Source organism: Myotis daubentonii, chromosome 9, assembly GCF_963259705.1.
Source record: "Myotis daubentonii chromosome 9, mMyoDau2.1, whole genome shotgun sequence".
NCBI lineage: Eukaryota > Metazoa > Chordata > Mammalia > Chiroptera > Vespertilionidae > Myotis > Myotis daubentonii.
In genome coordinates, this window is record NC_081848.1 from 43,883,405 (window position 1) to 43,900,074 (window position 16,670).

Here is a 16,670-nt window from a genome sequence, read left to right on the forward strand (position 1 = left end):
TCATCCTATTTTCATTTCTCCTGCTGTTCTCTTTACCCCCATTTTCATACCCTGTCTTGTCTTTTCATGTTGTCTCTCTCTCCTCTGTCCTGTATGTGTTCCTTTCTTCTTCTTTGTCCTGTCTTGCAGGGATTTGACCCATTCCGATTCGGAGTCCTCCCTCCACATGAGTGACCGCCAGCGTATGGCCCCCAAACCTCCTCAGATGGCCCGTGCTGCAGATGAGGCTCTCAATGCCATGACTTCCAATGGCAGCCACCGGATGATTGAGGGGGTCCACCCAGGGTCTGCGATGGAGAAGCTGCCTGATAGCCCTGCCCTGGCCAAGAAGACTCTACTGGCGCTGAACCACGGGCTGGACAAGGCCCACAGCTTGATGGAGCTGAGCCCCTCAGCCCCACCTGGTGGCTCTCCACCTTTGGATTCTTCCCATTCTCACAGCCCCAGTTCCCCAGACCCAGACATGCCATCTCCAGTTGGAGACAGCCGAGCCTCACAGGCCAGCCGAAATACACGAATTCCCCACCTGGCTGGCAAGAAGGCTGTGGCTGAGGAGGATAATGGCTCTATTGGTGAGGAGGCAGACTCCAGCCCAGGCCGGAAGAAGTTTCCCCTCAAAATCTTTAAAAAACCTAAGAAGTAGGCAGAATGAGGGTGGCAGTGGCAGGACCGCTTATCTTTCCCTGGTCTTCTGCCTCCCCTTTTCTGCCTTCTAAGATACTGGCCCCTAAAGTGGGGCCTGGGAGGGGTTAGCAGGGGCCTGGGCACTGTAGATACCTGCCCCCCTCATCCTTGGGTCCTTCAACATTATTTATTAACTGACCACCATGGCCTGCCTGCCTTGCCTCCCTCCAACTTTGGGCTGCTGCTATCACTCCCTCTCCACTTCAGTGCATGTCTTAGTTGCTGTCCCCTCAGCTACCAGCTCCACCTCTGAGGTCCAGCTTCTGTCTCTGCTGTCCCAGTTTTGAGGTTTGGTTTCTTGTTTTCTCTGTCTCCTGCTTTCAGTCTCTTCCCTCCCACCACTCCCCAACGTCCCCTAGCAGCTATGGGGTAAGATAGGAGGAGTAACTTCTGACACCTGTGCCTCAGATTTATTCCACCCCACCTATGATGGTTCTCTTTGCCCCAAACTGGGTCCTAGGGCCTAATATTTGAGGTTTGTTTTTTGGGAATGTTGTGAGCCAGAGGAAATCGTGGCCTGGTGCTCACTCAGGCCTCCAGGAGTCAATGGGGGAGTGAAACCAATTCCCAGAGAACAAGCCACTAGAGAATTATAAAGAGAGGCCACGCTAAGGGATAAATCGGGAGAGACTTCTTAGTTGGAGGAGGAGTAGATGCTAGAGTTATGGGCCACAAGGCAGTCACTTTTTCTCTCTGCTCTCACCCACACCTGCCTCTCTCTTATCCCTGCTCCCCCACACTGTAGGAGGGTTTGTCTATAAGGGGTGCTGCCCAAATGCTCCCCAAGCATCAGTACTAGCAATCAGGACAACTGGCTCCCCTGGCCATGGGAGCCGCAGCCATGATACAGGTCTCTAATGGGGCCCTGGAGCTGTTGGGCAGGATGTTGTTGCATTTGAACCACAAGACAGTTTAAAATTGAAAAAAAGAAATCTGAATTTCCCAAGTGCCTGCACCACACACTCCCCTTACCAGAACCGTTTTCATGTTACGGCATACCCTGGGCCAGAGGCTCAAAAAGGACAGTCCATTTAGGGAAGGGGGTGGCTAAGGAAGATGGTGTAGGTGAAGGTGGCTATGTGACCACTTCCTCCCACCCTTCCCACCCTTTAGACAACTCTCTTCCCTACCTATTTTTGCTATGGCTATAAAGATATTTTCCCTCTGCCTCACTCCTTGACATGCCTTTACTCTGGGATCCTATTTTGGGCCTGGGGTGGGGGTACCTGGGGCTGGTCTTAGGAGGGGGGTAGGCTGCAGACTGCCTTGTACCCCCTGGATACCCTCACATGGGTTTTTCTGTGTTATTTCATAAGACTCTTTGAAGTCCAATAAAGCATGTAGGAGATTTTAACCTCTGCTGGCTTTGACTCTTACGGTGTTGTCTGTGCTCTTTGTGGCATAGCAAACAGGATGAAGAAGAGACTATTTCTGCTCTGTCAAGAGAAAATGAAACTAATACACAGACCCAAAAGGTCTCTGGGTAGCGTTACCAGATGAAATACAGGACACCCAGTTAAATTTGAATTTCAGATAAGCAATAATGATTTCAGTATAATTATGTCCCATGCAACATTTGGGACACATTATTTGCTAAATCTGGCAACCCTATCTCTGGGCCATTTTTTTTTCTCATTTCTTTAATATATAACTTTATTTCTGGTTATAGAAACAAATGCTAAGAGGGGAAACAGAACGTCCCCATCCACATACAATTTAATAGATAAAAGAACAGTTACAATAAATGAAAAACAAAATGTAGAAATTTTAAACTTTGTTATAGCTTTAAAACAATGTCTGATACAATTAGAAATCACATTCATTTCTCAAACTTAAAAAAAAAGTATGACTCCTTATTTAAAAAGTACTGTATCCCATTAGAAATGAAAAGGCAGGCCGGCCCTGACTGGTTTGGCGCAATGGATAGAGCGTCGGCCTGCGGACTCAAGGGTCCCAGGTTCGATTCCAGTCAAGGGCATGTACCTTGGTTGTAGGCACATCCCCAGTAGGGGGTGTGCAGGAAGCAACTGATCGATGTTTCTAACTCTCTATCCCTCTCCCTTCCTCTCTGTAAAAAATCAATAAAATATATTTTTAAAAAAAGAAAAGAAAAGGCAGGCCGCACAGCTGCAGTGGGTCCTGTCTCTCAAGGGCAGCCTGGCTCCTGCCACCACGAGTGTCCACGAGCCGCCCTGGGCTCCCCAGACCAGACTTCACTCACAGGCGGTGACATTGCAACGTGACCTCCACTTCACACTCCAGGCTTGGACCTTAGTTTCCACTTTGTAGGAAACCACTGCTTTTAAAGCACTGATTATTAAACATATTGTAAAAAATACTTTAGACAGCCAGCCACTGTAAAAAAAAAAAAAAAATCACACGCTCACACACATACATACACACAGTTCTCTGGGCCATCTTGACCCCACCTATCTTATAGCTTCACCTGTGACCAATGACTTAGAATTACTTCACAGATCAACAAACAAGTGTTGGCAAGGATGTAGAAAAAAGGGAACCCTTGTGCACAGTTGGTGGGAATGCAGATTGGAAAACGGTATGGAGGGTCCTCAAAAAATTAAAAATGGAACTGCCCTATGACCCAGAGATTCCACTTCTTGGCATATATATGAAGAAACCTAAAGCACTAATTCAAAAGAATATATGCACCCCTATGTTCAGTGTTACTACAGTGTTATTTACTATAGCCAAGATACGGAAGCAACTCAATTATCTATTATTAGACAAGTAGATAAAAAAGTAGTGGTACAGCCCTAGCTGGTTTGGCTCAGTGGCTAGAGCGTTGGCCTGCGGACTGAAGGGTCCCAGATTCGATTCCGGTGAAGGGCATGTACCTTGGTTGCAGGGTGTGCAGGAGGCAGCTGGTCATTTCTCTCTTATTGATGTTTCTGACTATCCCTCTCCCTTCCTCTCTCTAAAAAATCAATAAAATATAAATTTTTTTAAAAAGTAGTGGTACATATATACAATGGAATATTATTCAGCCACAAAAAAAGAAAGCTTACCATTTGCAACAGCACAGATGGATCTAGAGGGTATTATGCCAAGTGAAATAAGTCAGTCATAGACAAATACCATTTTGCACTTATATGTGGAATCTAAAGAACAGTACAAACAAAACAGAAACAGACTTATTGATACAGAGAACAGACTGATGGTTTCCAAAGGGGAGGGGGCTTGGGAGACTGGGTGAAAAAAGTGAAGGGATTAAGAAGTACCAATTGGTAGTTACAAAATAGTCATGGGGATGTAAAATACAGCATAAGAAATATAGTCACTCCTATCTAATAAAAGAGAAACATGGTAATCGGCGTACGACTGCTACCCTTCCCATTGACTAATCAGGGTGATATGCAAATTAACTGCCAGCCAAGATGGCGGCCAGCAGCCAGGCAGCTTAAACTGAACATGAGGCTTGCTTGCTTCAGTGACGGAGGGCTCCAACATTCCCCGCCTGCCTTGCCGGCCTCTGAGCCTGCAGTTTGAACATTGTAACAAATATAGAAGCTAAACAAAACTCCAGAAACCTGCTTTCAGCGAGCCGGGATCTCAGAGCTGGAGTTGATACAAAGTTTCGATTATAGAACCTAAACAAACCAGATACCTTCTTTCAGCAGCTGAGGCCTCAGAGCTGGAGCCAAGCCTCAGAGCTAAAGCTGGCCCAGAATTTAAAAAAAAGAAAAAGAAAAAAGGAGTGGTTGGGAGCTTCAGTCACCCCCAGCCTAAAAACAGCCCTCAGCCCCTCACCCAGACTGGCCAGGCACCCCAGTGGGGACCCCCACCCTGAAGGGTGTGTGACCAGCTGCAAACAGCCATCATCCCCTCATCCTGGCTGGCCAGGCACCCCAGTGGGGAACCCCACCCTGATCCAGGACACCCTTCAGGGCAAACCAGCCAGCCCCCACCCATGCACCAGGCCTCTATTCTATATATTAAAAGGGTAATATGCCTCCCAGCACCGGGATCAGCGGAGCCGAGAGGCCTCTGAGAGGCCTCCTGGCACCAGGATCAGCGTGACAGGGTCAGCGCCCAAACCCCCTGATCGCCCTGCAGCTCTGTGTGTGACAGAGGGCGGGGCCACAACCTCCCTATCGGCCCTGCTCTGTTCCTGACAGGGGAAAGCACCCCAACCCCCTGATCAGCCCTGGTCTGTGCGTGACAGGGGGCAGCGCCCCAACCCCCCGATTGGCCCTGCACTGTGAGTGACGGGGGGGCGCCACAACCTCCCCATCGACCCTGCCTTGAGTGTGACAGGGGGCGGTGCCCCAACCCCCCAATCGGCCCTACCCTGAGCGTGACTGAGGGTGGCATTGCAACCTCCCAATCAGCCCTGCTCTGTGCATGACAGGGGGCGGCGCCCCAACACCCCAATCGGCCCTGCTCTGAGCCCGACCAGGGGCTGCACCGAGGGATTGGGCCTGCCCTCTGCCACCCGGGAGCAGGCCTAAGCCAGCAGGTCGTTATCTCCCGAGGGGTCCCAGACTGCGAGAGGGCACAGGGCAGGCTGAGGGACCCTCCCTCCCCCCCCCCCCCGAGTGCACAAATTTTTGTGCACCGGGCCTCTAGTCTACACTAATAAAATAGAAACATGGTAATTGGCGTACGACCGCTACCCTTTTCATTGGCTAATCAGCGAGATATGCAAATTAACTGACAGCCAAGATGGCGGCCAGCAGCCAGGCAGCTTGAAACTAACATGAGGCTTGCTTGCCTCAGTGACGGAGGAAACCAACGTTCCCCGCCTGCGGCTGCAGGCCTCTGAGCCTGCAGTTTAAGAAACATTGTAACAAATACCACCAGGCTTCAGCCAGTAGGATCGCAACATTGTAAGCAAAGGCCAGAAACCTACTTTCAGCAGCGGAGGCCTAAGAGCTGAAGCCAAGCCTCAAGCTAAAGCTGGCCCAGAATAAAAAAATAAAAAAAAGGAAAAAAGGAGCAGTTGGGAGCTTCAGTCACTTGGCAGCCTGAAAACAGCCCTCAGCTCCTCACCCAGACTGGCCAGGCACCCCAGTGGGGACCTCACCCTGATCCAGGACACCCTTCAGGGCAAACCAGCTGGCCCCACCCATGCACCAGGCCTCTACCCTGTATAGTAAAAGGGTAATATGCCTCCCGGAACCGAGATCAGCATGACAGGGGGCAGTGCCCAAACCCCCTGATCGCCCTGCAGCTCTGTGTGTGACAGGGGGTGGGGCCACAACCTCCCTATCCGCCCTGCTCTGTTTGTGACAGGGGAAGGCGCCCCAACCTCCTGATCAGCCTTGCTCTGTGCCTGATACGGGGGAGCTACCCAACCTCTGATCGCCCTGCGGCTCTGTGTGTGACAGGGTGCGGTGCCCCAACCCGCCCCCCCCACCACGGGCCCTGCTCTGTGTGTGACAGGGTAGAGCCATAACCTCCCCATCGGCCCTGCCCTGAGTGTTACAGTGGCGGCGTCCCAACCCCCTGACGGGCCCTGATCTGTGTGTGACAGGGGGCGGCGCCCCAACTCCCCTATCGGCCCTACTCTCTGAGTGACACAGGGGAGCTCCTCAACCCCCTGATGGGCCCTGCTCTGTACGTGACAGGGGGGAGCTCCCCAACCCCCTGATGGGCCCTGCTCTGTGCGTGACAGGGGACAGGGCCCCAACCCCCTGATTGGCCCTGCTCTGTGCCTGACAGGGGTTGGCGCAGCAACCTCCCCATCGACCCTGCCTTGAGTGTGACAGGGGGCAGTGCCCCAACCCCACAATCTGCCCAACCCTGAGCGTGACTGGGGGTGGCATTGCAACCTCCCCATCTGCCCTGCTCTGTGCATGACAGGGGGCGGCGCCCCAACACCCCAATCGGCCCTGCTCTGAGCCCGACCAGGGGCTGCACCGAGGGATTGGGCCTGCCCTCTGCCACCCGGGAGCAGGCCTAAGCCAGCAGGGCGTTATCTCCCAAGGGGTCCTAGACTGCGAGAGGGCACAGGCCAGGCTGAGGGACCCCCCCTGCCCCCTGAGTGCACAAATTTTTGTGCACCGGGCCTCTAGTATTGTAATAACTGTGTGGTGCCAGATGGGTACTGGAAATATCATGAGGAACACCTTCCTAAAGTGTGTGATTATCTAACTACTATGCTGTACACCTGAAACTAATACAAAACAATATTGAATGTAAACTGTAACTGAAAAAAAAAACCCAGTATTTTCACATTAAAAAAAAATTATTTTTCAGGGAGATTGGGATGCATCTGGAGGATACACACTGCCAAAGAATTATTACTATAAGACAATAAATAAAACATTTTATCCTTAAACACACAAAGACAACCAATGGGTCCGGGCTGCCTGTCACTACTTGAGCCAGTTAAGCAAGCATTATTCCAATAATGCTGGCAGTATGGGAGAGCAGCAGGTCATCCACAAAAATCTGCTCTGCCCCTCCCCATAAACCAGCTGCTTACATTAGGTAGAAGGACAAAGATTATGTGGGAAAGTAAGAATTAAAGAATTATAGGCATGGGGAAGTAGGAAGGTATAATGGTTACAGGCAATGAGGGCTGGTGCCTCTGGGGTGCCTCCAGGCACCTCTGGGACCAGATTATTGACAATAAGGGGTGGGGGTTTGCAAAGGGTGGGTGCCTCTGGGACTATCTGAGGTCGTAAATCTTTCCATAATGATAGGCGGCCCTCAGAAAAGGAGGATGGACTGCATTCCGATGTTAGCGCCCACGTCTGCCAGGTTAGAATGTGCTTTCTCTAATCGGAACAGAACAGTTAACAGAGCATGATTAATACTTCTTACAATTACAGCCAGTCCCCACTATTCTATTTCTGCCCCTACCAAAACCAATGCAAGATTTTAGGGAGGGAACGCCACATGAGGTTTCATAAAAATCAGTTTGTGTAGCCCAAATCACCAGCTTCTACATCAGTCACCAAGACATGTCTATTCTACCTCCACAAGGACGTTATGTGTGACCCGGTCTCTACCACTGTCCCCTGAAGAACTCTAAAAGCAAACGGATCTCGTCCCTTCTCAAAACTCTCCCGGGGCTCCCATTTACATCAGGGTAAAACCTCGCCTAGCAAGCCTTTCCAATCAGACAGAGTAATGCTAGGCTTTCTGCTGACATAACAGGCCGGAGGCTCCCGGCCCGCCGGCTATGGATCCCAGGCTACAGCTCACATCAGACGGCAGTCTCGTGTTATCAAAATAGTACAGGAGGCAAGATAAGAAAACGTGTTTTGGATGGTTGGCTTTTAGTTATTTCAAAATACTTGAACTGTCTTTTTTTAAAAAATATATTTTATTGATTTTTTACAGAGAGGAAGGGAGAGGGATAGAGAGTTAGAAACATCGATTAGAGAGAAGCATTGATCAGCTGCCTCATGCACACCCCCGACTGGGGATGTGCCTGCAACCAAGGTACGTGCCCTTGACCAGAATCGAACCGGGACTCTTCAGTCCCCAGGCCAACACTCTATCCAGTGAGCCAAACTGGCTAGGGCTTGAACTGTCTTGACCTCAGCGGGGACGCAATGGCGAGAGCGGAGGGCCTGAGTGCTGGGTCCCGTCCCAGGCTCGGCTAAGACTTGGCGGCGAGAGATCAGTGTCGACTCCGTACCCCACGCGGGTGCAGGAGCGGCGCGGGCTGCTGGACTCTGCCCACACTTAATATGGCGGCGGGAGCGTCGCATTCCCGCCGGGCGTGCCCACACCCACTGCTGCCACGAAAGGGGCGTGGTTTCCTGGGCCCCGCCCACGTTCAAACGGTGGCTAATGAGCAAGGCTGACTTTCTGTAAAGCTGGTCCTTCCCACCGCCGGGCGCTGGCAGCGTAGCGTAGAGAACGTGATGCGTGCGACGTTGTTTTTTGCGTCTCGGGTGGCGGGAAGGAGATTCGGCTTGTCTTGCCTTTCTCTGCGGAGGAGAGAGCGCTGCAGACCTGAATCGCAACCGTATCGCCTCAGCTACCAGCCGCGATGCATGTGATCAAGCGAGGTGAGCGGCCGGGGAGGGGCCGGTGGGACAGTGGAGGGCGGGTCAGGGGACGCGGCTGCTGGCGCCCGAGCCGTTGGCCGCGCCTGCCCGTCCGTCCGTCTCCGCCGCTTCCCGCCCTGCCCGCGCGGCTTCCCGCCATGTCAGCCAGCCGGGCCTGCAGGCGCGCCTCTGCCCCCTCCCCCACCCCGGCTCGGTCTTCAGTCGGCGCCCCCTCGGCTTGGTCATCCAGCCGCGTCTCTAAAGAGTGACCCCTTCACCTTTATCGAGTATCCCCTGTGTGCGCCTAGCGTTTCCCAGGCAGCCTTTTCCTCACCGCGAGCCCCTGAGATAGGATTATCGGCTCCATTTTATAGATGAAGAAACTGAAGCGCAGAGAGAGGGAGAGAGAGGGGTCCGGTGACTGACGCCAAGTCGCCCAGTGAGTTGATGGTGAGGTCAGGGTTGGAAACCGACTTTTATTTGAAAACTGGGTTACTAGGGAAAAAAGGACTTTGTACCCCCCGAGGGCACCTATGAGCTCCCTGACCCATAGAAAAGATGTGGAAGGACGAGGATACCGTGAATAGAACCAGATCTCAGGCCCTAGCCGACTTGGTTCAGTGGATAGAGCGTCAGCCTGCGGACCGATAGGTCCGAGGTTCGATTCCGGCGGGGGGCACATGCCTGGGTTGCGGGCTCCATCCCCGGTGGGGGGTGTGCAGGAGGCAGCCGATGTTTCTATCTCTCTCTCCTTCTCCCTTCCTCTCTGAAATCAATAAAGAAATATATTTAAGCCGTAACCGGTTTGGCTCAGTGGATAGAGCGTCGGCCTGCGGACTGAAAGGTCCCAGGTTTGATTCCGGTCAAAGGGCATGCGCCTTGGTTGCGGGCACGTCCCCAGTAGGGGGTGTGCAGGAGGCAGCTGATCGATATTTCTGTAAAAAATCAATAAAAAAATATTAAAAAAAATAAAAAACCAGATCTCAGACAGACATATCCCCGGAGTTTGGATGTGGTGCCATTTGTTCCAGGTTTAGTCCCAGAAGAGGGTAGGGTAGGGACCGCTGCCCTTCCCCCAAGGAGAAACTGAATCAGATTAGGGTGTCCCCGAGGCCTTTTGACAAGATGGGAGCCCGGAAGAGCCGCGGACTTGCATTCTCCTCAGCAGTTACTTCCCGTTAGACCTGCTGGCGCCTCCTTGGGGCCTGCCTTTTGCTTGGCTGTGACGTTATGAGGGACAGTCCCTGCCTGGGGAAAGGGTTTATTCATTTTCAGGTTGGGGAAGACTAGAGCAAAATGTACTTTTAATATACGTATATATATATTTGTTGATTTCAGAGAGGAATGGAGAGGGGGAGAGAGAGAGAAACATGAGTGATAAGAGTCATTGTTGGGCTGCCTCCTGCACGCCCCCTACTGGGGATCGAGCCCGAAACCCAGGCATGTGCCGTTGGCCGGAATGGAAGGCAGAATCGAACCTGGGCCCCTCCAGCCCGCAGACCAACGCTCTATCCACTGAGCCAAGCCAGCCAGGGCCAAAAGGTACTTTTATCACAGAACCATGCCAGGCCGATAGGAACAAGTCCTGAGTTGAATCGACTGATGCTAAAAGCCATTTTACAATATTCGGCACTCCGCAAATACTAGTTGGCTGACCGGATGTTTGTTTTATCCACTAGGTTCTGAGTTTCAAAGAGGGCACTTTATGCCCACACTAGCACTGGACCTGCCATGAAGAAATGCTCAAAGATTGAATGAGAATAAATTTTATTTTATTGATTTTATTTTTTAGAGAGAAAAGAAGGGGGAGAGAGAGAGAAGCATCAATGCGAGAGAAACATTGATTGGATGCCTCTTGCACACCCCTTACCTGAATCAGCCGGTAACCCCACCCCGTACCCTGCCTCTTGTGCATGGTGCGCTGCTCAACCAACCGAGCCACACGGGACAGTGGGAAGAATAATTATTTTAAAATATAGGATGCCCCCCTCCCTCCCCCCGGGCTTGCCTCAGTATGTTGAGCATCGACCTGTGGACCAAGCGGTCAAGGGTTCGATTTCCGGCCAAGGCCCATGCCCTGGTTGTGGGCTCGGCCCCCTACTAGAGGTCGTGCAGGAGGCAGCCAATCAATGATTCTTTCTCATTGATGTTTCTCTCCCTCTCCCTTTCTTTCTGAAATAAATAAAAATGTATTTAAAAAATATATAAATGTTTATGAAGCCCTGGTGATGGAGTGGCTCAGTTGGAGCATTGTCCTATACAACAGAAAGTTGCAGGTTCAATTCCCGCTGAACCACTCTCAGGAGGCGCAAGGATGGATGCTTCTATCTCCCTTTCTCCCTTTCTTTCTCCTTCCTCTCCCTCTCCCTCCCCCCCTCTCTCTCACCTCTCTCATTCTTCCCTTCCCCCCCCCCCTTTTTCTCTAAAATGAATAAAAACATATCCTTGGGTGAAGATTTTAAAAAAGGAAAATATAGGATATAATGAATGCAGTTGGTAGGCCGGTAATTGATTTGGTTGTGGCCAGGTGGTTTAGCTATAGTTAAGAGATGATGCCGAAGCCGGTTTGGCTCAGTGGATAGAGCGTCGGCCTGCAGACTGAGGGGTCCCAGGTTCGATTCCGGTCAAGGGCATGTAACCTGGGTTGCGGGCACATCCCCAGTGGGAGATGTGCAGGAGGCGGCTGATCGATGTTTCTCTCCCATCGATGTTTCTAGCTCTCTATCTCTCTCCCTTCCTCTCTGAAAAATCAATAAAATATATTTGGGAAAAAAAAAAAAAGAGAGAGATGAGAGAGAATCATTGACTGACTGCCTCCTGCACAGTGGTGGCCCTTCATCCTGTCTTTAGTATCTTTAGAACGTTCTCTGAATTTCCCTAGTCTCCCATTTTACCTGATGAGACCAAAAGACCTCAGACATGTACATCAAGTTTTTTAGACCTATAGAAAAAGATATGGAAGGATGAGTATGCTCTTATGGTAAATCTGTAACTAATGAACTGAAAACTTGTGGATGTAGATTACTGCATGGGTAACACCTTTGTATTGAATTTTTAATTTTTTGGGTTCACTTTCAAATACTGGAGTTTACAAAATACTCCCCTACACAAGCTCTAAAAGACAGGGCTTATTTTGTTTCTCATTCCTTCAGAGAACATAATTTGATCCAGAGGGTTTGGTAGAATCTTTCAGTGTAGCATTCAGCAAGGCTTGTTAATATACAACTTTGTATTTAGATTTGTTTATTTTATTTACGTTTAAGTTTTAATGTGCTTTTTATTTTTGGTATGTCAGTGTAGTAGCGGACTAACTCCTGTAGTTTTGTGAATTTCAATGTAATTATTCAGGAGGGCAACTGGTCATCAACCTGTAAGTACTTGTTGAATGTGCTAATATATCACTAAGCACTTTGAGGGAAATATTAGAGGGAGAGGCAATTCCATCTTCAGAGATCTTAGGGTGGTTAGGGACATAGGAATAACCCATATGAAAATCATATATAATAAAAGTGTAGTTTGCAAATGGTCCCCTTGACAGAGTTCTTCCAGGAGGTGGGCCAGGGGGTGGGCTGCCAGGGGAAGGGAGGGAGACCCCAGCTGGCTGGCAGCCTCTAGGGACCCTACCAGTACATGAATTTCGTGCACTGGGCCTCTGGTTGTTAGATTTCCGAATTGGAATAGTAGATGAGTTTTTCTCATCTGCTCTCTTGAGCTATTTTTCTTGTGGGAGAATATCATATTGCCTAGGGCAGTGGTCGGCAAACCGTGGCTCTTTGCCCCCTTGAGTGTGGCTCTTCCACAAAATACCACGTGCGGGCGTGCACGTACAGTGTGATTGAAACTTCGTGGCCCATGCGCAGAAGTCAGTTTTCCGACAAAATACCGACTTCTGCGCATGGGCCACAAAGTTTCAGTCGCACTGTACATGCGCGCCCGCACGTGGTATTCTGTGGAAGAGCCACACTCAAGGGGCCAAAGAGCCGCATGTAGCTCGCGAGCCGCAGTTTGCCAACTTCTGTGCTAGGCCTTCTTCTTGGTCTGGACACTGGGGAATACATGCAAGTAAAATAAAACATGCAAAAAGTCTTTTTCTTCTGCAAGTTATATTCTAGTGGATTGATGGCGAGAGTCACAATAAACAAATACAATAGTCCCCTCTTATTTGTGATTTCATTTGCCTGCACTCAACCATGGTCCAGAAGTTTTAAATGGAAAACTCCAGAAATAAGCAGTTCATGCGTTTTAAATTGTATGCTGTTCTGAGTGGCAGATGAAAGCTTGCACCATCAGGCTTTTCATCTCATCTGAGACTTGAATCATCTCTTTATGCCACAGCATATACATTATATGCACTACTTAGTTGTCTCACCGTGACTTTTATTTTACTTAACATTGAGAAACCGTAAGAGAATTTATGTTGGTGAGTCAGCTATGTCAAAGAGAACGTATTCTCAACTTAAGGAAAGAAAAACGTATACTGAGATTGCTCAGAGCTATGGTAAGAATGAATCTTCTATCCATGAAACTGGAAGTTTTGTCGAACCTCAGATTGCAAAAGTTACCATAACAGTCCATGATAAGTGCTTAGCTAAGATGGAAAAGGCATTACATTTGTGGATGGAAGACAGACAAAAAAACGTGTTCTGATTGATGTCAGCATGTTGCTCCAGAAATCATCAAGCTTATACGAACATTTCAGCAAGGCATTTGTAAAACAAATGGCACCACATCCTTTATCGCAATTAATGGATGGTTATGAAAATTTAAGGATATGTTTGGACTGAAAAATATAAAAATGATCTGAAAGGCTGCATTTCCTGATAAGCTGCTGCTGCCACATTTCCTGCAGTGTTAAAGAAGTTGGTTGAGAAGAAAGGTAAGTATGTAGAGGAAAAAAACATACAGGGAATGCCCCCCAAAATGTAAACATACTTTAAATAATTATAAAGGCAGTTTTATTAAAATACATTTCTTTTCAAAATGTAATAAAAATCAGCTGTTAAAGTGTGCATACATTTATGGGGGATACCCTATATATAGTAGGGCTTGGTAATGTCTGGTTTCAGGCATTCACTGGGGGTCTTGGAATGGATAAGGGGGACTACTATAAAATGTAGAGTATGTCATGATAAGTGCTATGAGAAAAATAAAGCATAGAAGGAGGAGGAGGATAAGGCTGTGTTTGGGGTATTAAAATTTAAAATAGCGTGATCAGGGAAAGCCTCATTGAGAAGATTATATTGAGCAAAGACCTGACATTAGTAGAAATAGCAAAGAGGCCAGTGTAAAGTGAGGAAGGTGGGAGAGTAGGAGGTGAAGTGAGGAAAAGAGGTATACAGGGCAGATTTAGGAATCTGCATTATTGTAATAATTTTTAATATGATTCTGAAGGAGATGATCAACCACTATTGGGAATTTGGAGGGGGTAATGACATGACTTGGATGTAAGGTTTTGTTTTTTTTTCTTTTTTTGATGTAAGTTTTAAAGAATAATTCTGGCTGCCAGTGGGACAAGGGGAGAAACAGATCAGTCATTTGGGAAGTTATTTTAAGAATCCATCTAATTTATAATGAAAGGGAAGAGAAGATTTTCAGAATAGAATTTCTACTTTTTGAAGATACATAAATAATATCTTGATGAATCTACTGGGGGGCTGAATCTTATAATAGCATTCTATGTTGGTCAATTTTAAAAGTTCATGTATTGATTACATTTGATTCTTTTACATTGCTATCTTAATAAGTGCTAACATGAATTGTATGGTTTGATTCTTCAGATGGCCGCCAAGAACGGGTCATGTTCGACAAAATTACATCTCGAATCCAAAAACTTTGTTATGGACTCAATATGGACTTTGTTGATCCTGTAAGTAAATATGGTTTATATCTTGGGTTTCTTGCTTCAAGTGATTCTTTTTACTTGTTTCTTATCTCTGGCCTTTCTTTCACTTCATATATATTTTGATTTGGGGTATTCTGCTTATGATCTTGGGTTTAAATGTTAACACATTGCTCAAATTTTTTTTCTTCTAAATTTTGGTTCTGGGCTCTGAATTCTGACTTTTCAGAGAACTAAAAAGTGAACAGAGGAAAACTTGACATTGACATTTTGTTAGAGACATCTTTGAGTAAATTGTTTTATTTATAAGAAAAAAAGCCTGTAGTAAAGCTTGTTCTGGAATTGTGATCATTTGGGTAGAAACTGGTTTGAAATTTGCTTTGTTGTTATCTATGTAGAAAGAATGCATTTAAGTAATATAAAGTAGATTTCATGGGTAACATTTAAATTAAGGAAAACAAACTATTCATAAGCAAGTCGTTCTTCTTTTCTTACCTTCCATAACTCCTCTACTCTAGACCTTCATCATCCCTTACCTAGACTGCTGTCTCTAGTGGTCTCTAAAGTATCCTCCTGGTCTTCCTCTAATCTTGCCTCCTTCAAATGCATCTTCCCCATGACTTCCAAAATCATCTTCCTAAAATGGAGTCTTTAAGACATTTTTTTCCAAACCCACTCATGTTGCCTCAGCCTTATTTAGGCATATTATCTCTACTTCTATAGCACTTGTGCTAACCCGATAACATTGACCACATAATATGGAAATTAATTGCATGTCTCTCTTCTCCCTTACAATTGAGGGTGGGTTGTATCTTCTTGTGGTATCCACACTGCGTGGCACATATATAACTAGACACTTGATAGTGAATTGACCAAAATGGTCAAAAGAAAATAATTTTATACAACTTTAAAATGTTTTTATTACAAATTGTCTTTTACTTTTAGGAACTCTAGACAATAATTAGAATAGTAGAATGTTAAAGTTGGAATGAACCTGAGAGATCATCCTATTTCATCTTCTTTACTTTGTAGATAAGTAAGGACCAAAGAGAAAGGGGAGTTACTTATATAAGCTAGTGGGGGTGTATCGAGAACAACTGAGGTCTCCTGACATAAGATATTCTACTAGTATTGCCTCATGCAGTACCACATTTCACAGTACAGGGTGCTGCTGTAGCAGACTCAAGCTTTCTGGGGTACATTCAGCTGAAATAGTCTGTATACTATTGTGTCTAGCACTGTTAGCATACAGATGTTATTTTATTCTATGTTTTGATTATTTGCCGTGTAGCATCAGAAACTATTCAGAAGACTTCACTATTTTTAAAAAAATTGTTGACACTATTACAGGTGTCTCCCATTTTCACCCCCTTTACCCAGCTTCACCCAGCCTCCACCCCACTGCCTTTGGCCATCTGCACACTTGTCTGTGTCCATTGGCTATGCATGTATGTTCTTTGGCTAATCTTTTTACCTTCTGTCATCCAGCCCCCAACCACCACTCCCTCCCCCTGCCCTCTGACCTCTGTCAGTCTGTTCCATGTATCCATGCCTCTGGTTCTATTTTGTTTGTCCATTTATTTTGTTCATTAGATTCCACGTGTAAGTGAGATCATATGGTATTTGTCTGTTGGTTTATTTCGCTTAGCATAATAATCTCCAGGTCCATCCATGCTGTTGCAAAAGGTAAGTTCCTTTTTTTTTTTTTTTTATAGCCACATAGTATTTCCCGTTTTTTTATCCACTCATCTAATAATGGGCACTTGGGCTATTTCCAAATCTTGGATATTGTAAATAACAGTGTAATTTATATAGGGGTGCATGTATTCTTTTTGATTGATGTTTCAGGATTCTTAGGATATATTTCCAGAAGTGGGACCACTGGGTCAAAAGGCAGTTCATATTTAATTTTTTGAGGAAACTCCATACTGTTTTCATTAGTGGTTGCACCAGTTTGCATTTCCACCCGCATTGTACAAGGGGTCCCTTTTTTCTACATCCTCGCCAACACTTGTTGTTTGTTGATTTATTGATGGTAGTCATTCTGGCAGGTGTGAAATGATATCTCTCTGTGGTTTTAATTAGCATCTCTGATGATTAGTGAAGTTGAGCATTGGATTGTTTATCTCCCTGGTGAGTTGTGTAATTTTTAATATATTTTGAAAATGAACCCCTTATCA

General features: G+C 47.1%; 2 protein-coding genes and 1 long non-coding RNA gene across 15 annotated transcripts in view; 2 read left to right on the forward strand and 1 right to left on the reverse strand.

Moving 5' to 3' along the window:
* The window catches only part of STIM1 (stromal interaction molecule 1), a 228,975-nt gene extending 227,174 nt beyond the window's left edge, over positions 1-1,801 (forward strand). For 4 of the 11 annotated variants that reach the window (XR_009454416.1, XR_009454417.1, XM_059708615.1 and 1 more), the window contains one exon: positions 130-268. Coding sequence is in view for 7 of the 11 variants with exons in the window: in XM_059708614.1 (XP_059564597.1) it covers positions 130-643 (514 nt within the window). In the remaining 4 variants the exon portion in view is untranslated. Of the gene's footprint in view, positions 1-129 lie in introns of all 11 variants that reach the window. The other 7 variants (XM_059708614.1, XM_059708612.1, XM_059708611.1 and 4 more) reach the window with 3 other exon arrangements.
* Positions 1,802-2,270: 469 nt separating this feature from the next.
* Positions 2,271-3,592, reverse strand: LOC132240871 (uncharacterized). The gene is made up of 2 exons (XR_009454423.1): positions 2,810-3,592; positions 2,271-2,586 (listed from the first exon to the last, which is right to left on the reverse strand). It is a non-coding gene; the product is annotated as an uncharacterized LOC132240871 (long non-coding RNA).
* A 4,908-nt stretch (positions 3,593-8,500) lies between these two features.
* The window catches only part of RRM1 (ribonucleotide reductase catalytic subunit M1), a 49,840-nt gene continuing 41,670 nt past the window's right edge, over positions 8,501-16,670 (forward strand). The window contains exons 1-2 of one of the 3 annotated variants that reach the window (XM_059708608.1): positions 8,501-8,672; positions 14,429-14,517. In XM_059708608.1, the coding sequence (XP_059564591.1) occupies positions 8,654-8,672; positions 14,429-14,517 (108 nt within the window). In that variant the 5' untranslated portion in view covers positions 8,501-8,653. Of the gene's footprint in view, positions 8,673-13,253; positions 13,528-14,428; positions 14,518-16,670 lie in introns of those variants that run through there. The other 2 variants (XM_059708609.1, XM_059708610.1) reach the window with 2 other exon arrangements.